This window comes from Kockiozyma suomiensis (assembly GCF_038497685.1).
Source record: "Kockiozyma suomiensis strain NRRL Y-17356 unplaced genomic scaffold V2V93scaffold_23, whole genome shotgun sequence".
NCBI lineage: Eukaryota > Fungi > Ascomycota > Lipomycetes > Lipomycetales > Lipomycetaceae > Kockiozyma > Kockiozyma suomiensis.
In genome coordinates, this window is record NW_027117686.1 from 50,519 (window position 1) to 71,957 (window position 21,439).

At 46.6% G+C, this 21,439-nt stretch overlaps 13 protein-coding genes across 13 annotated transcripts; 6 read left to right on the forward strand and 7 right to left on the reverse strand.

The window, feature by feature from the left end:
* Positions 1-76: 76 nt before the first annotated feature.
* Positions 77-1,047, forward strand: V2V93DRAFT_376928 (uncharacterized protein). Its single transcript, XM_066911874.1, has 2 exons — positions 77-194; positions 256-1,047. The coding sequence occupies exons 1-2, from the start codon at positions 162-164 to the stop codon at positions 904-906; spliced, it is 684 nt and encodes a 227-aa protein (XP_066762887.1). The 5' UTR covers positions 77-161; the 3' UTR covers positions 907-1,047.
* Positions 990-1,994, reverse strand: V2V93DRAFT_376929 (uncharacterized protein). Its single transcript, XM_066911875.1, has one exon. The coding sequence runs from the start codon at positions 1,884-1,886 to the stop codon at positions 1,197-1,199; it is 690 nt and encodes a 229-aa protein (XP_066762888.1). The 5' UTR covers positions 1,887-1,994; the 3' UTR covers positions 990-1,196.
* A 378-nt stretch (positions 1,995-2,372) lies between these two features.
* On the reverse strand, positions 2,373-3,140 carry V2V93DRAFT_329877 (uncharacterized protein; the record flags this gene model as incomplete). The annotated part of the gene is made up of 1 exon (XM_066907638.1): positions 2,373-3,140. The coding sequence occupies one exon, from the start codon at positions 3,138-3,140 to the stop codon at positions 2,373-2,375; it is 768 nt and encodes a 255-aa protein (XP_066762889.1).
* A 337-nt stretch (positions 3,141-3,477) lies between these two features.
* Positions 3,478-4,563, forward strand: V2V93DRAFT_361685 (chaperonin 10-like protein; the record flags this gene model as incomplete). Its single annotated transcript, XM_066908167.1, has 1 exon — positions 3,478-4,563. One exon carries the CDS (start codon positions 3,478-3,480, stop codon positions 4,561-4,563), a length of 1,086 nt encoding a protein of 361 aa, XP_066762890.1.
* Positions 4,564-4,796: 233 nt separating this feature from the next.
* Positions 4,797-7,920, forward strand: V2V93DRAFT_408024 (fungal-specific transcription factor domain-containing protein). The gene is made up of 2 exons (XM_066912695.1): positions 4,797-5,123; positions 5,192-7,920. The coding sequence occupies exons 1-2, from the start codon at positions 4,952-4,954 to the stop codon at positions 7,744-7,746; spliced, it is 2,727 nt and encodes a 908-aa protein (XP_066762891.1). The 5' UTR covers positions 4,797-4,951; the 3' UTR covers positions 7,747-7,920.
* V2V93DRAFT_376933 (ketose-bisphosphate aldolase) lies at positions 7,849-9,050 on the reverse strand. Its single transcript, XM_066911876.1, has 2 exons — positions 8,247-9,050; positions 7,849-8,197 (listed from the first exon to the last, which is right to left on the reverse strand). Exons 1-2 carry the CDS (start codon positions 8,837-8,839, stop codon positions 7,921-7,923), a joined length of 870 nt encoding a protein of 289 aa, XP_066762892.1. The 5' UTR covers positions 8,840-9,050; the 3' UTR covers positions 7,849-7,920.
* Positions 9,051-9,163: 113 nt separating this feature from the next.
* Positions 9,164-10,638, forward strand: V2V93DRAFT_376936 (mitochondrial carrier domain-containing protein). The gene is made up of 4 exons (XM_066911877.1): positions 9,164-9,209; positions 9,270-9,339; positions 9,398-9,553; positions 9,606-10,638. Exons 2-4 carry the CDS (start codon positions 9,286-9,288, stop codon positions 10,404-10,406), a joined length of 1,011 nt encoding a protein of 336 aa, XP_066762893.1. The 5' UTR covers positions 9,164-9,209; positions 9,270-9,285; the 3' UTR covers positions 10,407-10,638.
* On the reverse strand, positions 10,502-11,527 carry V2V93DRAFT_329827 (uncharacterized protein; the record flags this gene model as incomplete). The annotated part of the gene is made up of 2 exons (XM_066907636.1): positions 10,502-11,270; positions 11,301-11,527. The coding sequence occupies 2 exons, from the start codon at positions 11,525-11,527 to the stop codon at positions 10,502-10,504; spliced, it is 996 nt and encodes a 331-aa protein (XP_066762894.1).
* A 371-nt stretch (positions 11,528-11,898) lies between these two features.
* V2V93DRAFT_329854 (S-adenosyl-L-methionine-dependent methyltransferase) lies at positions 11,899-13,331 on the reverse strand (the record flags this gene model as incomplete). Its single annotated transcript, XM_066907637.1, has 3 exons — positions 11,899-12,944; positions 13,002-13,161; positions 13,215-13,331. The coding sequence occupies 3 exons, from the start codon at positions 13,329-13,331 to the stop codon at positions 11,899-11,901; spliced, it is 1,323 nt and encodes a 440-aa protein (XP_066762895.1).
* Positions 13,332-13,736: 405 nt separating this feature from the next.
* Positions 13,737-16,249, forward strand: V2V93DRAFT_376945 (cyclin-like protein). Its single transcript, XM_066911878.1, has 4 exons — positions 13,737-14,007; positions 14,162-15,397; positions 15,469-15,610; positions 15,673-16,249. The coding sequence occupies exons 1-4, from the start codon at positions 13,996-13,998 to the stop codon at positions 15,795-15,797; spliced, it is 1,515 nt and encodes a 504-aa protein (XP_066762896.1). The 5' UTR covers positions 13,737-13,995; the 3' UTR covers positions 15,798-16,249.
* Positions 16,250-16,274: 25 nt separating this feature from the next.
* On the reverse strand, positions 16,275-17,367 carry V2V93DRAFT_376947 (HIT-like domain-containing protein). The gene is made up of 2 exons (XM_066911879.1): positions 16,818-17,367; positions 16,275-16,763 (listed from the first exon to the last, which is right to left on the reverse strand). The coding sequence occupies exons 1-2, from the start codon at positions 17,248-17,250 to the stop codon at positions 16,504-16,506; spliced, it is 693 nt and encodes a 230-aa protein (XP_066762897.1). The 5' UTR covers positions 17,251-17,367; the 3' UTR covers positions 16,275-16,503.
* Positions 17,368-17,495: 128 nt separating this feature from the next.
* V2V93DRAFT_143345 (general substrate transporter) lies at positions 17,496-19,477 on the forward strand. Its single transcript, XM_066906849.1, has 2 exons — positions 17,496-18,712; positions 18,771-19,477. The coding sequence occupies exons 1-2, from the start codon at positions 17,741-17,743 to the stop codon at positions 19,383-19,385; spliced, it is 1,587 nt and encodes a 528-aa protein (XP_066762898.1). The 5' UTR covers positions 17,496-17,740; the 3' UTR covers positions 19,386-19,477.
* Positions 19,427-21,199, reverse strand: V2V93DRAFT_376949 (glycoside hydrolase superfamily). Its single transcript, XM_066911880.1, has one exon. It carries the CDS (start codon positions 21,091-21,093, stop codon positions 19,570-19,572), a length of 1,524 nt encoding a protein of 507 aa, XP_066762899.1. The 5' UTR covers positions 21,094-21,199; the 3' UTR covers positions 19,427-19,569.
* Positions 21,200-21,439: the final 240 nt, after the last annotated feature.

The following is a 21,439-nucleotide window of genomic DNA, read 5'->3' on the forward strand; positions in this document are numbered from 1 at the left end:
GGATGACGTAGGAGAGGTGCGGGAGGTAAACTAAACTGGGTGCAACTATACGAGCTCATCTCTACATTTGAACTCATCCGTTGTCTAGACCTTTTTTTCGTCAGAAGATTAATCTGGAAATTAACGGTTCAATTGAAAAATAGACAAAATAGAGATTGAATATGGCAGGAAAAAAGGTAGAAAATAGCAAGAAGGTAATTTATTTAATTAATATCAGTATTATCTGCTAGATCAAGACTCTTAACAAGAAAGTAGGCTGCGGGACAGGCTCGCAAAGCCGAGGTCGCAAACGCAAAGCAGGCCGCCGCCAATGCAAAAGTAGCAGCTGCTGAAGATTCAGAATGGGAAAAGGGTTCGAAGAAGGCGAGCGCAAAAAAAGAGGCAGATGAGCAGAAGAAAGCAGAGGCGGCACGTAAGAAAGCAGAGCGAGAGGCGCTGCTGAAAGAAGAAATGGCGAGCTTGCCTTCAAAGCCCAAGGTCAGCCGTGGAGCTGAAAAATTGGCGAGCAAGAAGAGCAGTAAGAATGAAGATTTTATGAGCAAGAAAGACTCTGTTATTTTGAACGCGAGTGGCATCGATGACGCGCTCGATGCGCTTTCGATCAGTACTGGCTCCGGCCCTGCGAGTGCAGCAAAGAACTCGAACGCAGGCATTGAGCGACATCCCGAGCGAAGATATAAGGCTGCTCTGCTTGCATATGAAGAGCGACGAATGCCAGAAGTCAAAGAGGAATTTAAGGGATTACGGCAGAACCAGATGAAAGACCTGATCAAGAAAGAGTTTGACAAGAGCGAGTTCAACCCGTTCAACCAGGTTACGGTCGCGCACAATGCCACTCAGGATGATCTTAAGCAAGTAAGGAGTGGACTGAAGGAGGCCACTGAGAGACGGTTGGCAGGAAATTGATTATCTCCGAAACGAACTGGTGCCGCATTTATTGACGATTGAGAGAACAAATCAATAATTGCAAGTGACTTCTAATGTGAAATTGGGATTCCAAATTGAAAACTATTAATGAATTTTAACAAACTCTCTTCTAATACCTAACCAAAACTGCTCGTAAAATCTTGTTCAATGAGCCCTTCTACAAAACAATCGTAAATCCGTAACTTGACAAAAACCATATTAAGAATCCAAAAAACACCACCTATCCAGTTCTGTATCCGACTATACATTAATAAACCCACAAAGGCGGGTTACAAAGACGTTGCGGCAGATTTTTGACTTAAACCCTCGGCAATACCACGACCAGCGGCAACAACTACACCGACACAGACACTCATAAGATGCGCTCCAAAAGTACTACCGCAGACACAATCATAAGTGGACTTGCAGCGCGCAAAGAAATTTTTGGAGATTTTATATTCTTGCTCTTTTTTCGCGATACGCCGCGCAAGATCGACGAGTAGAGGAAGCGAAACGATAGCGCAGGTCGTCATCGCTCGCACAATTTGTGTGACAGCTTCCTCAACCTTTGTGCTTCCTGCAGGAGAAGTCGAAGAAGATCCCATTGCAAGGGCCGTCGGTTCCTGATCCAGCAGCAGCTTTTGCTGGAGAACGACGTCGGGTATGGCTCCAGCGAGCTCGAGAGTTTCGATAGAATTGAGGTCATCTGGTAATGCACGTAAAAGGTAGATGAGGGCATGCACATAAAGCTGCCTACTGAGTTCTGCATCGGGCTCACCCCGAGCGAGAGTGAGAAGGGTGTGTCCATGAGCTGCGTATTTGTTTTCAGGGGGGTCTTGAATACTCTCGTCTGCAACTACCGCGGGCGGGGTTTTTATTCCAGGCCGGTGCACTATGGAAAGAGCATATGAGAGCATGCTAGCAGTGCTATTGCTATTGCTGTTGCCAATTTGCAGCATCGTTGGCGGAGTATTAGACATTGAAGGCTAAAGAAACAAGATTGAGCAGCAACAATTTATGCGTCCTGGCGATCACATGAAGCTGCGGCTCACTATGATTACCGTAAGAATGCGAAATATATGCGTATGCATATCTATATATCTATATATATATATATATATATATTTGTATATATACTCACATCTCGCAGTGAAACCAAAAATTGTTTGAAATTAGCTAGGTGAGTCTCTTCGAAATCTGTCTGAGTGAGAGGTGGCCCCTTTTGATTGAAGAGCGATTACTGTGAGAGCAATAAGAGGCCGGCATGTATTGGACAACTTTAAATCATTATCGTCGCGGTGTCAGTTACTACTACAACCTACTGTACACAAAAACGGATATTCGATTTATGAAAAAGATGAAAAAAAATAAAATCTGAGAAAGATAAACGATTAGGTAAGCAATATTGGTAATGCACGCGACTCATAGCTCTATATACCATTACAAGATACAAAGATGGAACAAGACTACAGCAAAGTGTATCCACCATCGATAACAATGTCGGCGCCAGTAGTGAACGACGACGCATCAGAAGCCAAGTAAAGGTAGGCACCAACAAGCTCAGAAGGCATCGCCTCACGACCAAGCGGTATCCGCGCAATCCATTCCTTACGCATGTCTGCATCTGCAAACTTTGTGATCTCCGTAATTGTGTATCCGGGCGAGACAGAATTAACACGAGCAAATGGAGCCCACTCTACAGCAAGGTTCTTTGATAAGGCGGTGACTGCCGCCTTTGAAATGTTGTACGCAGCCTGGCGCTGGGGGACGTTGACAATAAGAGCCGAGATGGAAGATGTGAAGATCAAGCTACCTTTACCCTGGCTTTTGAAGATCTTTCCGGCAGCTTTGGCAACGTTGTAGTTTCCGTCAATATTGACATCCATGATTTCGCGCCATTCTTTGTCGGTCGGAGGATCAATAAGCTCGCCCGCGGTCCAGGTAATGCCGGCATTGGATACGACAATGTCGAGCGAGCCCAACTCAGATACGGCACGATCAAATGCGGCATTGATGGCCGAAGCATCAGCAACAGGAATTTTTTCTGCAATGACGGTGACGCCGGTTTCCTTTGCGAGGGCGGCGGCAGTCTCAATGGCGGCAGGCGAGGAGTTGTAGCCAAGCACGATGTTTGCGCCCGCCTTAGCGAATGCCTGGGCGATGGCAAGGCCGATGCCCTGCGATGCACCGGTAATGAGGGCGTTCTTTCCCTTGAGAGAGAAGATGTCTGTCATCGAGGCGAGAGAAGGATCGTTATAAAAGAAGAGAACGAAAAAAACAGTACGGAGTAGCAAATTAAGGTAATCAATCATACAAAAATTGTGCGCCGCACTAGACCCGGCTCGAGTCGAAACAGCCGAAATAGCCTGCAACAATTATCCGGTCTGCTCTGAGCCGCATCACGAGTCGCTTATGCTAGGGTTTTAGGGCTTTTGGCGGAAAAATGCGGGGCGGCCGGCAATATTGGAAGCGCAGTAGGCGCTCGGAGCTGTTGCTACTACAAGGTCTTCTTCCTCTACTTCTTCTCCTTCCGCCCCTCTCTCCTTCATCTCCCTCATTCTCTCTCGCACAATGACAGTATCCGAGCGGCCAAATATTGGCGTCTACACAAATCCCTCGCATGCGCTCTACATCGCGCCCGCCGAACCCGCTGCTGAGAACCTAGCGCCCGCCGCCGACGAGGTCATCGTCCATGTCGTCGCCACTGGCATCTGTGGCTCTGACATCCACTTCCAGAAGCATGGCCAGATTGGTCCCACCATGGTCGTTCGCGAAGAACACATTCTTGGCCACGAGTCCGCCGGAATCGTTATCGCAGTCGGTAACGACGTGACCAGTCTTGTAGCCGGCGACCGCGTCGCCCTTGAGCCCGGCGTTCCCTGCTACAAGTGCGACCAGTGCCTCACCGGCCATTATAATGGATGCCCTGACGTTCAGTTCAAGAGCACTCCTCCTGTTCCGGGCTTCCTGCGTCGCTATGTTAACCACCCGGCTCGCTGGTGCCACAAGATCAACGACATGCCCTATGAGCTGGGTGCGTTACTCGAGCCTCTCTCGGTCGCTCTCTTTGGCGTCGAGACCGCCGGTGTCGTTCTCGGCGACCCTGTAGTCATCTGTGGTGCCGGTCCTATCGGCATCGTCTCCGCCCTCTGCGCCCGCGCCGCAGGTGCTGAGCCCATCGTACTTACCGACATCGACCAGGGACGCCTCGACTTTGCAAAGAGCCTCGTTCCTAGCCTACGCACTGTCCTTGTCGGCCGCGGCGAGACTGCCGAGGATACTGCTGAGCACATCATTTCTGCCGCTGGTGGAATCCGGCCACGTGTTTGCCTCGAGTGCACTGGTGTGCAGTCATCCCTGCACGCCGGTATCTACTCGCTCTGCTTCCGCGGTGTCTGCCACTGCATTGGTGTCGGCGCCTCGACCCAGAGTATTCCCTTCATGATCCTGTCTGTCAACGAGATTGAGGTGAAGTTCCAGTACCGCTATGCCAACCAGTGGCCAAAGGCCATCCGTCTTGTCAACGCAGGACTGCTCGACGGTATCGAGAAAATCATTACCCATCGCTTTGCTCTAGAGGAGGCTGTCACCGCCTTTGAAACCAGCGGTAATCCCAAGAGCGGCAGTGTCAAGGTCATGATTCTCGATTCAGAATAATCGTAGGATGATTCATTGCATCTAATAAAAATGGCAGCGTTTCAGATTTCAGGTTAGACTCGAGTTTGTTCAGTAATTTTTAATAAGATTTGCATTTAAAAGGGTTCATGCTTTTGATCCGAACTTGGCTATTTATCCCGCTTACATAACCTCCCACACTTTCGTAGTAACCTCTCACGTGACTCACGATCTCCCCACAAGTCGCTGCTTCTTTGTTCAGGGCTTTGCCATCCAGCCTCTACCACTTCCCTTCCCATTCTTCTCTGACTCACTTCTCACCGAAGACCGCCGCGTCTTCTGAGTAGCGTTCTTAAACAAGATTCAATATCCGGTAAAGCTCTCTCCGTCGACCTTCTCGGTCGACTCGCTCGTACACCACGTCCCGCGAATGCCATCCGAGACTGCAGAGTCTTCCGTGGCCGCTTCAGCCTCTGACAACATGCAACCTGCTTCGTCCGCAGCTGAAAAGACTCAGCGGAGACGGATATCAAGAGCGTGCGACCAGTGCAATCAGTTCCGTACTCGATGCGATGGCAAACAGCCGTGTCAGCGCTGCTCTGGTATGTCGTCTGTTGGTTTTTTTATCCCGCTATAGCATTCACTGACTTGATATATCTGTTGTTCATAGATTTGGTTTTTAAGTGCGAATATCGGCGTCAGATGAGGAAGCGTGGTAAAGGCTCTCAGCGATATGCAACTAACTCCTCTGCTGCGCGCAAACAGAGCAATGCTGGTAGTGCATTATCAGAAAAACAAAAGAACTCGCCCAATATTGATAACAGCACGCTACTGGCGAGCGATGCCTCATCGAGAGATAATAGTACAGGAATTCCTTTGCCGACTTTGCAGCCTCCACAGGCCCCTCTTGGTCCGCCAGTTTCGATTTCATCGCCGATGTCTTCAACCCGCAGGGCGTCTACTTACTCTATGAATTCGCCTGGTAATTTCAACAATGGAGGTGGGATTCACGGGATATTACTTCCTCCGGTTCAGAAACAATTTTCTCCTGGCTCATCGGCCGACAGCAATGATTCACCTAACAGCCACCGGCCCGACTCTGAAAATCTTCTTCACCGTCCAGGCCCGCCTCCCCCTCCTCCTACTGTAGCAACAACGACTGCCACCGCGTCAACCACAACAACAAATACATCGACCTCCATTACTCCTCACAATGGCCAGCAAGGCAACCATTTTGGTAATGGGAGCGGTGAGGTTTCGGATTATCTTCTACGCCATATGCAATCCACCAAAGAATCGCAGCAGATTACGCCGTCTTACTTTGATGGCCTTGATGAGCTTATGGTGTCTGACGTTAACCAAATTTTCTCGAGCAACGGCCACTCTGTCATTCGTCGATCGCGCGCGTCATCGGTCGCCGATAGTAACTCTGGCGCTCCTGCATCGGCTACAATCTTTGTTCAAACTCCCGGTACGACGACTCCGCGCTGGCTCAACATCAAGTCCCCCTTTCCAGCGTCGCTGAGCGCCCTATTTGCTACTCCAGTACCGGGAAGCCCGCGAGCTCATACTGAAGAGATAAATAGCTGTGTGTATCCCGTTCTCGTACCGATCCTTGGCTCGCTTGACTTTATTTCACCGTCGCTTGCTGCAGACTTGCTCGAGGTTTACTTTTCCAACACAATCTATGGTATCGGTCATTTTGTACGCCGCTCTTCGATTCTTGCAGTCAACCATATGCCACGTCAGTGCTCGCGTGCGTTGCTTTACTCATTTCTATATGTTGCCGCTCACGTCTCCGATCACCCGCACATGACAGCGACACCGACCTCGCGTACGGATATAATTACGCGTTTATTTGATCTCACTATTGGCCATCTGCAGCCGTTAGTCCATGCCGATAAGACCGGGTCAATTGACGATGTCATGACTTATATCAATCTCGGTATCATCTCTTCGGCTTCGGAGTTTAAGGGCGCTTCGCTACGCTGGTGGCATGCAGCTTGGGGGCTGGCTCGCGTGCTCAAGCTAAACATCGAAGTGCCACGATTGTCTTCCTCGTCATCTCAGGACGCATCGGGAAGCAATTCGCTCTCGAGTAAATTGTTGACATCATCTAGCCTGTCGATGACTGAAGAAGACCGCGAAGAAAGGCGCCGCGTCTGGTGGCTGCTCTTCCTTGTCGACAGACATTTGGGATTATGTTATAACCGTCCGATCTCGGTTTTGGATCACGAATCAAGTGCTTTGTATCGGCCGTGCAATGATGAACTTTGGCATTCGGAGTTAGATCTTATTCCGGCTCATCTTGATTCGCGTCGTGAAAAGGGGTTATCTTACAGAGTGACTGGCAAAGATGTTTGGGGTTATTTTCTGCCGGTAATGACATTACTTGGCGGTGTGGTTGACATACATCAGCTCGAGATGAACAATACGCTCGCGGTCACTCGCGAGGTTACTGAGCCGCTACGAGCACGTCTGCGTGCTCGACTAGAAGAATTTGTCAAGAGTGTTGACGAATATGATTCTGCCATGAGAGGTGCCACTTACTCAGCTGACGGCAACGGAACAGACGACGAAGCTAATCGCAGTCCGGACAGTGTTACCTCTGCGGCAAATTTGCAGCAGCACCAGATGCAGCAACCGAGACTTACGCATCGGACTATATGGAAGGAATATTGTCGCTGTCTGGCTCATGTGCTCCATATTTTAGTTTCAGGATATTGGGATCCGATCGAGATGCTCAGTCTGCCTCCAACGATGGTGCTTGACCCTGATTTTGTTAACGTCATTCAGCACTCGCTAGATTTTGCAAAATGCACCAAACGCATTTTGGAAGTCGATCAAGATTTGCGTCAGATTCCTTTTTTCTTTGGCATTCACATGTTGCAGGGGTCATTTACACTCTTGTATGTTGTTGATGTTCTCGGCGACAAGGAGGTTCGAGTTGCGTGCGAGACAATTGTGCGCGCACACGAGGTCTGTATAGTTACTCTTAATACCGAATATCAACGTAACTTTCGGCAAATAATGCGCGGAGCTTTGCAGATGATCGATGCTTTAGAGGAGCGCAGAAGGCATGTACATGTGCCGCACAATCACCTTTATGGCGGATCTCCACCTGAAGAGGTCGTGCTTAGTGAGATGGAGGATAGTAAAAGGCGCCGGAGAGGGTTACTAAATCTATATAGATGGTGCAGAGGTGGTAATGGACTGGCAGTGTAAAGGCTATAATTTTGATACGCAGACATTTATTTTGATTATGTGGTAGAGTTGGAGTTATTGCTATATTATTATTACTGTTACTATTATTATTGTTAGTATTATTGTTATTATTATTGTTGTTACTTCTTGATTTGACTTTTATAACTCGATTAATTAATTTTCTATGACAACTTATTACTTCGCGTACTTGCCATCACAATGGGTAATTCTGAGGCCCTCCATTGCACCTTTTTTAAACGCTTCGACAGCACCTTCTTGAAGTTTTGTCATTTCCAGGGTTGCCGCGTTCTCGGCCAGAAACGTGCGATAGTGTGTGTATAAATTTTTGTTCATGTTGACTTTACGAACACCAGAATTGATTAGCTGGTCGATTAGAGACTGGATAATCGGGTTCGTTCCGTGAAGCACGAGTGGGACCTCAGATGGGCAGAGTTCATTGATCTTTGCTACTCTGCGGAACTGGTCAGTGTATTTTCAAAAGCCATACTCAACAAACATACCTATCTAATTGCCAGTATTTAAGAGGACCGCCTTCCGGATACGGCCCATGAACATTGCCAAAGCTAGGCGCCAGAAAATGTGCTCCGGTTCTTTTCATAAACTCTGCTGCATATTCTGGATCAGTGTAAAGCTCTTCCATGTCGACAAGCGGCAAGCCGTCTTCGCTACCGTTGATTCTGCCCATCTCAGCCTCGATTGTTATTCCTTTCAGTTTGGCTTTATCAACCACTGACTGGACAAATGCAATGTTCTGTTCAGAGTCGGAAGATCCGGCATCGACCATGATCGAATCAAACGGCAACTCCAAGGCAATTGCAATATCCTCCTCTTTTAGACAATGATCCAAGTGTACGGCAATAGGAACTTTTGCATTATGACATGCCTCAACCGCAAACTTGATAAACTCGCCGCCATGAAAGTGCAGCGACCAAGGGAAAAGCTCAATCATACAGGGTGCGTTCAGTTCCTCGGCCGCTCGAATGGCACCCAGCAAGGCGTCTGTGTGGTATACATTGAATGCTGGAACAGCATAATTGCCTTCAGCAGCTGCCTTTAGGATTTTGTAGGTGAGATTTGATTCTGGAAACGACATTGGTTTTGCACAAGTTTGAGGAAATAGACAAGAGCGAGATGATCCTGTTGTAGAGTCAGGCAGTCGTGTTCCAATCGCGTTCGAGTGGTGGAGATAGCGGGATTAAGTCTATCGGAAAAGGTCCGCTGATGCAATACAAGCGAAGTAAATAAATTCTACAGATAAGTGCATGATAAAAAAAAAGGAAGTTATTACAGCAATTACTATTCACTTTTCAAAGTATATTATTAAGATCCGATAAGATACGCAGACTTATCGCCCATAAACATAATGAGCAGTAAAATAACCGAGCGCACGGCCTTGGTTTTAAAAAACTGCCGGCAAATTATCTCCCAATCACTAATTACATATATCTTGGTACTTTCCACATGTACGTCTCTCATAGCAGATAAAATACGAACAGAAAATAACAAAAAAATTGATAAAAAAGCCTTAAAAGGAATTAAATGGTAGAATCATCACCATTTCTCGATTCTGCTAAGGAAATATCCTTTGGATCAGTAAGAAGCTTTTTATGATTCCTTATCTCACTGTAAAGCTAACTTATAATACATCTAGGTCTCTGGCATTGCTGGCAAACTATTTGAATATCCTTTTGATACTGTCAAAGTTAGACTGCAGTCACAGCCGGATGGCTTGCCGCTTCATTTTTCTGGACCTTTCGATTGCTTCAGGCAGACGTGGCAAAATGAGGGTATATCTGGCTTCTACCGAGTACTTACTACCATCCTCATATTTCTGACGAATCCAAGCTCACAAGTTATAGGGATTAGCATCTCCATTAGTTGGGGCGGCAGCAGAGAATGCTTCTTTATTTGTTAGCTATGAAGCTTCGAAAAATGGTATACGATCACTTATGTATCCGGCATACTCTCAATCAGACAGACTCCCTATACAGGCGCTACTTGTATGCGGAGCAGCCAGCGGTGCCTTTACATCATTTATTTTAACGCCAATAGAGCTCATCAAATGCAAAATGCAGGTTCAGAGCCTTTCATTATATGATTCCCTTCTCGCCCGCTCCTCCCCAACAGCTCCTACCATCCACTCTTCGCAAGCCTCTACAATACTTAAACGTAACATAGCGACTTCGGCTCACCAACTCCCTGGTGCATTTGATCTTGTGCTGCAGGTGTATCGCGAAAGCGGAATTGCTGGATTCTGGCGTGGGCAACTTGGAACCCTTTTTCGCGAAACTGGCGGGTCGGCAGCTTGGTTTGGAGCATATGAGTTTGCCTCTTCATTATTCAGATCAAGAAAAGTAAATGCTGGAGGTAACGCTGAGCAAGGAATCTCACAGATTGAGGCTATGCTCTCCGGAGCTTGTGCCGGAATAGCATACAATATATCGCTCTTTCCTGCCGACAGCGTCAAAAGTCGAATGCAGACTGAGTCCATTATCTCATCGTCTGGTCCTCAACTTGGGTTCTGGTCAGTTGCAAAAAGCATGTATCAGAATGGAGGTATAAAAGTACTTTATCGTGGGTGTGGAATGACTGTTGCTAGAGCAGCGCCTAGCAGCGCAATCATCTTTTTAGTGTACGAGAATTTGAAGGTTCGCCTCTGAGCAAGACGAAACTGGAAGGGCTGAGACAAAATAGTCTGGAGTTACGGAGTTTATTATGATAGGGTGATTGCTACATGTATATATTAATCAGCTGTCTAGAATATCGCAATAGCATTTGGCGCAGATGATACACCGCCCACAACATTCGCAGGAACAGAGTTGAAGAAGAACGACCAACGTTGATGCTTCTTGCACATATCTGACAGCTCATCGAGATCAAAAATCTCACCCAAGACAATTCCCCAGCCTGCCAAGCAGACGTGATGGACAGACATCTGGGGCGTCAAGTGAGGATAAGCCTCAAACGATATAGAGTCTCCTACAAGGGCAACAAAGTGATTGTTCCAGATCCATTCAAGCGTCTCTTCGGTAACTTCAATACCGGTTCCTAGAATCGGCCTCTCCTCTGAAAGGAACTTTCTCTCACAATCGCTCATGGCTGCATATTCTTGCGTAGCGCCAATTCGCACACAGAGAACGTCGCCCATTTTGAGCTCTATATTGTAATCAGCAACTATTTGCTTCAAGTCAGCCAATGGAATGGCATGTCGGTGACCATAGCACTTGTATTTAATGCCTTTCTTGACCGCCCAGTCAGCGTAGTCTAACAAAACTCCTCGGCCTATAATACCTTTGCTGAAATGCTGGATGCCGATACGGGTGCTATTTGGATCCAAAATCTCCTTTGCGGTTGTACCACCATACCACCGATATTTTTCTTCTTCTGGCATCATATTCAGCTCTTTTTCAGAGCAGTCTGTAGTAAATCCATAACCATAAGGCTGCGAATGATGTCTGAAGCCGTCCCATTGTGATGAAGATTGTGGATTGTAGGTAACTTCATCGTCAAACACACTTGGATAGCTAATATAATGCACATCTAGCTTAAACGACGGCCGCCCAAACAGTGGATAGGATACACCCTGCATTGGGAGAGTAATACAGGCTCGTTCACCAGTGCGGATCTCACTCGCAGCGCAGTTGGCAATGTGCTCTGACGTCAAGAGGCCGACCATGCCTTGTCCTTCTCTCGCTGAGCCGGGCTTGTAAGGCCAGAACTGCCGTTTATTGGGCAGCTCTGCGTACGATGGCAGGTCTTCAAATGATTCTGGGATTTTCATTATGGTGATAGCTCGTCATGAAGAGATCCGTGGGAGAAAGTGCGGGGAAGATAAAGAGCAAAAATTTGAAGGCGGACTTATCGCCGGTGAGGAGAATGATCCAACGTCAAACATATCTCGATTCCCTAGCTTTCGTTCTGGAAAGAGGTCAGAGGGATGATATACATGCGAAAAATAATAATCTACCTACGAAAACAATGCGTCATTGATCATTTGCATTTTCACAATGTGTCTGAATTTGCTACAGTTTGCTGGATGCCGAATCCTGGCTAAGATCAAGACTGAGCGGACTTACAGCCGCACGCGTACGCCATTCATTATATACACAGAATACCTAATTTTTAATACCAAATTCAGTTTTGACCGCTAATCTATTTTGGTTTTTCTGAAAAGCCTCTGAAATACTTGTCGCGAAATTGCTCTTCCAAATAGACTCTTTTTCCCCGCGGTCGGTCGCTGTCTTGAATGCCGGCTACCCTCACTTTCCGCACGTATGTAAGCAGACGTCTCGACCACCGATTGAACTCTTGCACGCAATTGGAGATCAGCTCAAGATCTGAATGAGCGGGTATCTCACGCTGACCGTAATCTTCGTTTGCTGTCGGCATCCAGCAACAAAGTCGTCCTTCGTCTACCAAATTGCGAGCAGCAAACTCTAGCAGATCATCTAATAATGCATCAAAATGATATGGCTTTTTAGGCGGGATGTAGTCTGGCCGCAAATGAGACAGGTCCCCATTTTCAAGCACTGTAGGTTTTCCGGCTGCATAGCGCTCCGAGTCGCGTGAACCTAGAACTTTTAATCCTTCGCGTACCCCATAAGGGGGGTCACATACTATAGCATCGAGCTTAAACGATGCTCTGATAGGATTGTGAGTAAAGTCACTAATAAAGGTGTCCAGGAAATAGTTTTGTAAACTATATTGATGGTAGTTTGTTGTAATATTGCGGTTCTTTTTACCTCTGATTTGCCGACCGTCAATATCAGACCCGAGAGCCATAGCACCAAAGTGGCTAATTGCAACCAAAAAACTCCCGGTCCCCGCAAATGGATCATATACAATTTTTCCGGGACCAGTCAGCGCAATATTGCATGATATTAGCGCCAGCTCAGCGTCAAACGAGGTAGTACCGATATACCGTCGTTTCTTCAGATCAAACTTGTCTACCACGTCCCGCTGACTATATGCAAGAAATCGACCAAAAAAAATATGTCGCAGTCGAGGCTTATCAACATTCGAGTGAAAAGACGGTTTATAGTCCTCAATTATTGCGAATATCTCCTCAGGGTTGCGCATCTTGATTGGACCGTCAAATCCTAGATAGTCAAAGCTTTCGAATATATCACGCTGTTCCGCTTTTACGCGAGATCCTCGAAAACTTATGAAATCGAATTTGAACGACGCAGTTTTGTATTCTTTAACAGTTAGGTTCGACGAGCAGACCAAAAAAAAAAGATAAACCACGAACATACTATCGAATTCAGAGGATGATCGGGCTCGCACATCTTCATGTAGGGCAGCTTCAGAATCTGCTTTGCCCCAGACTTCATATATTGCTCTAGACAGTATTGAACGGCGCACTAGTCGCCGTGCCTGATCGTCATCTTCCAGGGTCACATATAGAAATGGAGACTATCGATAGTTAATATACAAAAATATTGAGAAACATATGAGCATGTCTGTACCTGCTCGTCATGATGACTCAAGTCCACTTCCACCCCCTCATATGCAGCCACAGATTCTAATTCGGCTTTACGAAAAGACTCGTGCGTCTGTGCGAGCAGAATAAGATATTCCGGCATACTGTAGTCTGGGATCTACTAATGGGCCAGGTTCGAAGCGCGTCACGCGTTAATATTTTTTTCATCTAGATTGAAACCTTATTTCATTGTTTTGGGGCTTACACAGTGGCTAGTGATTTGTGCACCGCCACACACATTTTGCAGACTGCGCTAACCAAAAATAGAACATTGTAAATACAAGACGATTGGCATGGCGACAGGCACAAACATTCCGGGATAGGCGCGCTGAACTCTTTCACACTCTACCTTATTATCTCACTTCCACAACAAGAATTCTGTCGCATCCACTATTGCTTTTGTAGATCTGGCGTGCACTTTATCATTCTTTATTCGATCGCCTTTGCTATTGTGTATGGAATTTTAATCGTGCGACTTGGATCTGAGCCTAACCACGTGTTTTGGTAAGTTTCTGCTGTTACACCTGCTTCGACCTAGCATTCCTCTCGCAGGTTAGATTGATATCTTTATTGGACCTATTTTCTGATTTGCATGCCGGTCTAGCTCAGCTTCATATATTCGACGTTGTTTGCATATATTCGACGTTGGTTGCGCCGTAATCCCTTTTATACTCACGCTTTACAAAGTAGTTGCGCAAGGTGATTCACGACTGTGCATCTGATTACTAGTCCGTCCTACTACAACACACATTTACTACACAGTCATTATGGCAAACACGGTATGTTTTCCTTTGCAAAACTCTATACGACTAGTGTAATTACAACGAGCTTTTCAGTCTTGTAATGGCAAAGTTTTGAACTGGTTCGCGTTGTTTTGATAAACTCGCGTAAGTTCTTGTAACAACTCCGCCACTTACTAACTTGTATTAACAGAGACGGTCAACGAGAATATCAGCTACTATTGCTCATGACGAGAATCAAGTGGGGACCACAGCACGCGTCACTCGCGCGAAGTCTGCCGCTGTCGAGCCCTCCGAACAGCGTGTAACTGTTGCTCTTGCCTCAAAGCCGGGCGCTCTCAATACGCGTAAACGATCGGCACTAGGTGATGTTAGTAATGTACATAAAGAGGGCGGGAATGGCGACAGTGCCAAAGAGAAGCCCGCGCTCAAGATTGCCAAAACTGCAACGGCAAGCAATGTGAAGTCAAGAGCACGTGAAGAGGCTGCAGCCGGCTTGCGGTCAAAGAAGTCGGCCACGGCGCTGGAGCCTGCGGTCCGCAGGAAACGAGCACCTTTGAAAGTTCTTGATGCAGTTGCTGTTGAACAGCGGGCAAACACCAAGCCTGCATCGCGTGTCCGCGCGCGCGCCCCTGCCGTTGTCGAAGAGAAAGAAGATGACGAGGACGCAGAAACTAACAAAGAGAACCGAGATCCCAACTCTTCTACTCAAAAGACAACTGTTGCGTCGTCTACCACAGATGATCAAGAGTTTGTAGAGGCCCAAGAGGCACCAGCCGCGGCCGAAGCGGAGCCAGACTGGGACGATCTTGATGCTGAAGAGATGGATGATCCGACGATGGTTGCTGAATACGTAAACGAAATCTTTGATTACATGTCAGAGCTTGAGGTGAGGACTATGCCCAATGCACGATATATGGATGAGCAGACGGACCTGCAATGGAAAATGCGAGATATTCTGGTTGACTGGCTTGTTGAGGTACATGTCAAATTTAGGCTACTCCCAGAGACACTGTTTCTAGCTGTCAACATCGTTGATCGGTTTTTGTCGTTGCGGATTGTGACACTTGACAAGCTGCAGCTTGTTGGAATAACGGGCATGTTTATAGCTGCAAAATATGAAGAAGTGTTCTCACCTTCGATCAATAACTTTGTGTATGTCGCCGACAGCGGCTATACAGAGGAAGAGATTTTGCGCGCAGAAACTTTCATATTGCAAGTTATAAACTATGATTTGTCGTATCCGAACCCGATGAACTTTTTGCGTCGAAATTCAAAGGCCGACAATTATGACATTCAGACACGGACAGTAGCAAAATATCTGATGGAGATTGGATTGCTTGATCACCGGTTTTTAAAGTACTTACCTTCACATGTTGCTGCTACAGCAATGTATCTTGCACGGCTCATATTAGACAGACCAGCATGGGTAAGTGCTTCCTTTTTTTACCTTTATTTTCTTGTGAAAAGGATAGCTAAGATTTACTGACACTCGAATAGGATCGTAATCTGGTTCATTACTCTGGCGGATACACGGAAGAAAAAATAATGCCGGTCTGTAATCTGATGATTGACTATCTTGTGCAGCCAGTTAAGCATGACGCATTTTTCAAGAAGTACGCTGGCAAGCGATTCTTAAAAGGTTTGTAGATGCATGATGATAGAGATAAGAGACAAGGATGAACTAACGAAACACGAATATAGCTTCTATTCTTGCACGTCAATGGGGAAAGAGATGGGTTGAAGAGCACCCGCTGCCATCAGATTTGGAGATGTCATCTAATTCGGAAGGAGCGGAGACCGAGCATGGAGCGGAGGAAGAGACATAACCCGAAAAGCAGGAGGATTAGGGACGGGCTACGATTATTTGCTAATTACATAAGTTTAAAGGTCGGGAAGGGACTGGAGGCGTCTGTATGAGCGACCAGTTAATCATTAATCGGGGGAGAATTTCGCGCTCCCTTTTTGTCATTCTTTTTTATTAAAACCAGTAGTAGAGAATGTTTGTGATTGCATGCTGTTCTATCAGCTGGAAATTATTAGCATGCTAGGTTTATGGACTGCGTCCAGTCGATTTGTTCATTTTATGTCGCTATTTATTGAGCTTTCTTTTTTTTTTTCTCTTTCTTTTTGATATCGAGTTTGTGAATTTCTTGTTTATTGTTTATTGTTTGTCCTGGGTCATTGTTCAGTTATTTTACACGTGCTATATATACTTTTGCAACTGGATAATGAGTTGTGATTTAGTTGTTTTACAGAGAATACAAAATTTTCTACAAAATAGAGAAGAGGCTGATAGCGAGTGTATTGAGTAAGGTTAATATGAGAATGTTGATAGTATGATAGTATGTTGGAATGAATTGGGACATCTGGGGTGTTTTGGGCCAGTGAAAAAAAGAAGGCGATGTGGGGAATAGCGCATTTTAAAACATCGTTTAAAGCCACGAACAGTGAGTCAATTAATTATTTTTTCCAAGGGCCACAAAGCGAAAAAAAAAAAAAAAAAAAGAAAAATGTTATGTTATCTAAATGTATTCAGAGTCTGGCCGAATGCGGTCGGATAGAGGGATAGTGCAGAGAACAGTAGGCGCGGAGGGCGGCAGTCGACTGCTGAGCGAAATCAGGGTCGAGATCCGAACGATCACCGCGAGCAAAGATTAGGCTTGAGTAGGCAGCGCGGTCTTTTAAAGACCCGATTGACAGATTTGACAACGGATTCGACGAAGTAGTTGACAGCGGAGACCGAGCGACAATATGGAAGTGAACGTGGGGAACCAGCTGGCCTGCTGCGGGACCTGGGACGGATATGAGAATGAGCAAAAGATAGGGATTAGAAAGCGGGCACTAACCGTTGTTTTGCACGATATTGTAATCTTTTACGTCAAAGCAGGAGCCCAGAGCGCGTGCAAGAAGACTGAGCAGCGGACCGATATCTGCGAGTTCGGACTCTGGCACATCGCATAGCCGCACAGAGTGGGAGCGGGGAATGAGGAGGATATGCGAACGCGACGAGACGAGGGGCTGGTGGTCGAGCACCGCAATATGCGTCGGTGTAGCGAGTACTACGTTGTCAGCGTCCGCGGAGAGCTGAGTCAGCTGGCAGAAGACGCAAGAGGAAAGAGCCATAGAGATATGAGCCATAGAATGGAGAAAGGCGGAGAGCAGGCTGCAGCTAACGAAAGAGGTCCAGCAGGGCCGTGCGAAGCCAAGCTGCGGGGAAGCAATATACACGTGACTCAGTAGGGTTTTGGGGTTTTGTGGAGAAGTTGGGTTGAGGGGCATTTCCCCACATAGCCCCAGGTCACCAATGCACGTGCACGGACACTATGCTAAAAACAGTCAGGATTTTTTGCTGCACGCCCACTGGAAGATTGTTGCGGGGAAGATAATATTCTTGCCGGCCCGAAAACTACATCGCGCACTCGTTCGCTTCGTGCCTAATTTATTTGGCCTCAGGCACCGGGCACCGCCTGTCCAAGCAGCTTGCTTGTCTACTCATTCACGCCTCCGTTTCCGCTCACACTACTTCTTACCCGGCCTCAACTGCCCGCAAACCTTGTTCGGTCAAGCGTGGCGACAAGTGCACCGCCATTCGTGCTGACGCAGTGCACGAGCAAAGACTGGGACTTATGTGGGGTGGTGCTCTTCCCCGCTACTGTTTACTGTCTTCTCACTCTGCTGAAGCAACCCCCCTCTACCTCGTCAGTCAACTACTTTAACCTGCCATGGCCCGCCCTGTCTTCCACTGTATCGTTTCGACACGCTCTCAGTCATGATTACTTGGAACCCTATTCGTAATGTGCGAGGCATGCCTCTGCAGATGCTCATCACTGCTGCATGCTCCTCTGGTTTCTTGCTCTTTGGCTTTGACCAGGGTATCTTTTCAGGTGTTATCGTTTCGCCTTATTTCATTAAGGTCTTCAATAACCCGGACTCTGACTTGCTCGGTACCGTCTCCGCCCTCTACGACATTGGTGCTGCTTTTGGTGCCATTTCTTGTATGATTGTTGGCAATTATCTCGGTCGCAAGCGTGTCATTCTCGTCGGTTGTGTTATTGGTGCGGTGGGAGCTATTCTGCAGGGCTCATCAAAGCATATGGCTCAGCTTCTTGTCGGTCGTATCATTGGTGGCTTTGGTATCGGCCAGCTTACATCGACTATCGGCATCTGGCAGGCCGAAACTTCAGAGGCGCATAACCGTGGTATGCTTATGTCTATCGAGCTTGCCCTCTGCGCCATCGGTCTTCTTCTTGCTCAGTGGATCAACTACGGATTCGGAACGAACGATGGCGCCGTTGCCTATGAGTTTCCGTTATATTTCCAGGTCGTGTTCCTTTTCATGACTGCTTGTCTCGTACCATTTTTGCCCGAATCTCCACGATGGCTGGTTGGTCGTGGCAAAATGGACGATGCCGCTGATATCCTTGTGTGGCTTAGTAAGGAAGGAGCTAAGAAGGATGATGATCATATCGTGGTTGCCCTGAAAGAAATGGAGGAGATTGCTTTGCTTGAGGATATGTCGGGTTGGGTCTGGTTCAAGACTTTGTTCAAGGGTGGCCCTACCCAAAATGGCCGTCGTGTGGCCATGTCTTGCGCTATCAACATGTTCCAGCAGCTGTCTGGTGTGAATTCCGTCACCTACTATGTCCCGACTTTGCTTATCACATTTATTGGAGTTTCGCGGTCTGACTCTCTCTGGATTGCCGGTCTTACTAGTGTCGTATCTCTGACATTTTCCCTTGTTGTATGTTTTCTTGTATGCTTTATTTTTCTTATGCCTAGCTCATCTAACTCGTTAATAGCCTATCTTCACTATCGACAGGTGGGGTCGTCTTCCTTTCTTGATTTCTGGAGCTGCAGTCCAGGCTGTGTGCTTTTTCGTCGTCGCTGGTCTGTACGCCAATCTTCCTGAAACTGGAACTTCTGAAGCAAAATCATATGGTATCGCGATCGTATCATTTATCTTTATATATTTTGCTGCTTTCTCTACTTGCTGGCTTGGCCCGTCATGGATGTACTCGGCTGAGATTTTGCCAGTACAAGGCCGCACCCATGGTATGGGTCTCGCCAACATCTTTTACTGGATGTTCAACTTCTTGATTGTCATGATCTCTCCCACTGCTCTTAAGAACATCTCATGGAGGTACTATGTTATTCTCGGTGTCTTTAACGCCTGCTTTGTTCCGTCTCTCTTCTTTTTCACCGAGACGAAGGGTAAAACCCTCGAACAGCTTGATCTCTACTTTGCTGAGAGGTATCACGGTGGTCGTGAACTTCATGACCTCGAGGCTGCAATGCAGATGAGAGATGCTGATGCTGCCGTGGCCGAGAAGCCACTCGCACTTCAGCTTGAAAATATGTCTGGAGAGAAGGCTGAAGGCACTTCTGGGAATCCTTCTGCTGAAATCTCTTCGTGATTTGTTGGTCTACAATGTATATGTATATATATATAATTTATGGCGTTGCTCATTTCCCTTTTCTATCATAAATAAAGAAAAAAAAATATATATATATAAATAAATGAGTTATTCATGTGAATCGAGTCTAATTGCCAATTCATTTCTATCTAAATAAAAGAGTTATAATAAATTAATGCGATAGTTAAGCAATGGCAACTCGCAGCAGAACAAAAGAATGCTTTTTGAAAGTGTATGCCTTCAAATCCTCAAACTTGCAAGTAGCCTCCTTGATGCTCACAACTTCCTTGTTATCAATTGTATTAGAGGCAGCAATGTCATCGTGGTATACGGTGTACGTGGTAACGATTTCCTGATAGTCGCCCTCAAATACAATCGAAGTAGTGAGATCCTCATCAAGAGAACGATTAGCAACCGCAATATTAATATATCCATCCTTTTTGGTGGCAGAAACATCAAGAAGCATTAAAGCAGGTTCAATATCTTTAATCCATGCCATGTAATCTACGTGGTCAGAAAACCCGGTTTCTCCAGTGTAGACCGGCCCTTCAACATGCAAGTTCAAACTCTCTCCGCGCATGTATTTGCAAAACAACAAAAAGGGATGGTAAATGGTCTGCAGAAAAGAATCAGTCCCGGTAGTCATGACCGGGGCAATGACATTGACACACTGGGCAATGTTCGCCATACCGACATGAGGAGCTTGGCGAATGAAGAGATTACCCCAAGCTGCAACTGCAATCGCATCGGACAGAGTATACTTTTCCTCAGCTCCAAGATGACCAGGAGCTCGATCAGGATCCCACACATTCCACTCATCAAAACAGATTTTCACGTTTCTGTTTGGAACTTTCTGAGTGATTTTGGCCAGATCAATAAGCTTCGAGGTAATTTGGATGGCGCGCTCAGCAGCGGCAGGACATGTTACATTTTTGTAATAGTCACTGCTCGAAGTATAGTCGTGAATAGAATAATAGTCAATCTGGCTGATAAGAGCCTGCGTAACAGTGTAGTCCCACTCAGAGAATCCGTTGCATCCACAGGCAACGAGCTTGATGGAAGGATCAAGCAGCTTCAGGGCCTTTGCCCATTGAAACGCTGTCTTGCTATAATCCTCAGCAGTCATTTGACCGACTTGCCAAGGGCCCCAAACCTCATTACCCAGGCTCCAGTATTTAACATTATACGGTTTTTCGTGGCCATTTTTGCGTCTAAGGTTGGCATAGTATGTGTTTCTGTCTGAATTGCAGTATTCGAGCCAGGCAAGCGCCTCGTCAAGCGTACCGGTACCCATATTGAGGCAAAGATAGGGCTCGGTTCCAATAAACTCGCACCATTCCATAAACTCATCCGTTCCAAAATGATTTGACTCTTCACCAAGCCAAGCCAGCTCAGGACGCCGCGGGCGATTTTCCTTTGGTCCAACGCCATCCATCCAATGATATGAGCTAACAAAGTTGCCGCCGGGGTACCGAACAACAGGCATTTCAAGATCCTTCAAGGCTTTTGCTACATCAAGTCTGTAGCCCTTGTCGTTAGTCAACCCCGGAACTTTACAATCATAATCGACGATTCCTTCATAGATGCAGCGACCCATATGCTCGAGAAAGCCAGAATAGGTTTTGTCATCAACTGTGCCTACGACGCGGCAGGGGTCAACCTTGATGAGACCCTTGGAGGACTTGACAAAAGTTTGGGCCGATTCCATAATGCACAAATAGAGATTACAACAAAAACCGAAGAGAGAGGGGCACAGCGCATCGTTTATACTCTAGGCACCGCGCTTAGCGGGGATCTCGGCAACATTCAAAACCGGGGGCGGCGCTTAATCTACTACTGGAAAGAGCGCCGACGGCGGTCGAGCCAAAATATGAGCCGCACAGCGCTAAAAGGTAAATCAATTAGTGATTAAGCCGTGCTTCGGTAAAATCCCATAAATTGTAGCTAGCCAACATATTTCTATTTACTAATCTAGATCTTGAACTCTTTAAATTACTCACTCACAGTGGTAGCAAACGTCTAGGTCAAAAGCTGATGCCTTTATGTTGAGCATA

Bases quoted from the DNA above. Each gene is read 5' to 3' on its own strand.
- V2V93DRAFT_376945 (XM_066911878.1), top strand. The intron at 15,398-15,468 runs GTAAGTGCTTCC...ACACTCGAATAG, and splicing joins TATTAGACAGACCAGCATGG to GATCGTAATCTGGTTCATTA. The intron at 15,611-15,672 runs GTTTGTAGATGC...ACACGAATATAG, and splicing joins TGGCAAGCGATTCTTAAAAG to CTTCTATTCTTGCACGTCAA.
- V2V93DRAFT_376928 (XM_066911874.1), top strand. From the start codon at position 162: ATGGCAGGAAAAAAGGTAGAAAATAGCAAGAAG. The intron at 195-255 runs GTAATTTATTTA...ACAAGAAAGTAG, and splicing joins AGGTAGAAAATAGCAAGAAG to GCTGCGGGACAGGCTCGCAA.
- V2V93DRAFT_376949 (XM_066911880.1), bottom strand. From the start codon at position 21,093: ATGGAATCGGCCCAAACTTTTGTCAAGTCCTCCAAGGGTCTCATCAAG.
- V2V93DRAFT_376936 (XM_066911877.1), top strand. From the start codon at position 9,286: ATGGTAGAATCATCACCATTTCTCGATTCTGCTAAGGAAATATCCTTT. The intron at 9,340-9,397 runs GTAAGAAGCTTT...TAATACATCTAG, and splicing joins AGGAAATATCCTTTGGATCA to GTCTCTGGCATTGCTGGCAA. The intron at 9,554-9,605 runs GTACTTACTACC...CACAAGTTATAG, and splicing joins GTATATCTGGCTTCTACCGA to GGATTAGCATCTCCATTAGT.
- V2V93DRAFT_376947 (XM_066911879.1), bottom strand. From the start codon at position 17,250: ATGCCCCTCAACCCAACTTCTCCACAAAACCCCAAAACCCTACTGAGT. The intron at 16,764-16,817 runs GTTAGTGCCCGC...TATCCGTCCCAG, and splicing joins CAATATCGTGCAAAACAACG to GTCCCGCAGCAGGCCAGCTG.
- V2V93DRAFT_376929 (XM_066911875.1), bottom strand. From the start codon at position 1,886: ATGTCTAATACTCCGCCAACGATGCTGCAAATTGGCAACAGCAATAGC.
- V2V93DRAFT_408024 (XM_066912695.1), top strand. From the start codon at position 4,952: ATGCCATCCGAGACTGCAGAGTCTTCCGTGGCCGCTTCAGCCTCTGAC. The intron at 5,124-5,191 runs GTATGTCGTCTG...TGTTGTTCATAG, and splicing joins GCCGTGTCAGCGCTGCTCTG to ATTTGGTTTTTAAGTGCGAA.
- V2V93DRAFT_143345 (XM_066906849.1), top strand. From the start codon at position 17,741: ATGATTACTTGGAACCCTATTCGTAATGTGCGAGGCATGCCTCTGCAG. The intron at 18,713-18,770 runs GTATGTTTTCTT...ACTCGTTAATAG, and splicing joins CTCTGACATTTTCCCTTGTT to CCTATCTTCACTATCGACAG.
- V2V93DRAFT_376933 (XM_066911876.1), bottom strand. From the start codon at position 8,839: ATGTCGTTTCCAGAATCAAATCTCACCTACAAAATCCTAAAGGCAGCT. The intron at 8,198-8,246 runs GTATGTTTGTTG...CCAGTTCCGCAG, and splicing joins AAATACTGGCAATTAGATAG to AGTAGCAAAGATCAATGAAC.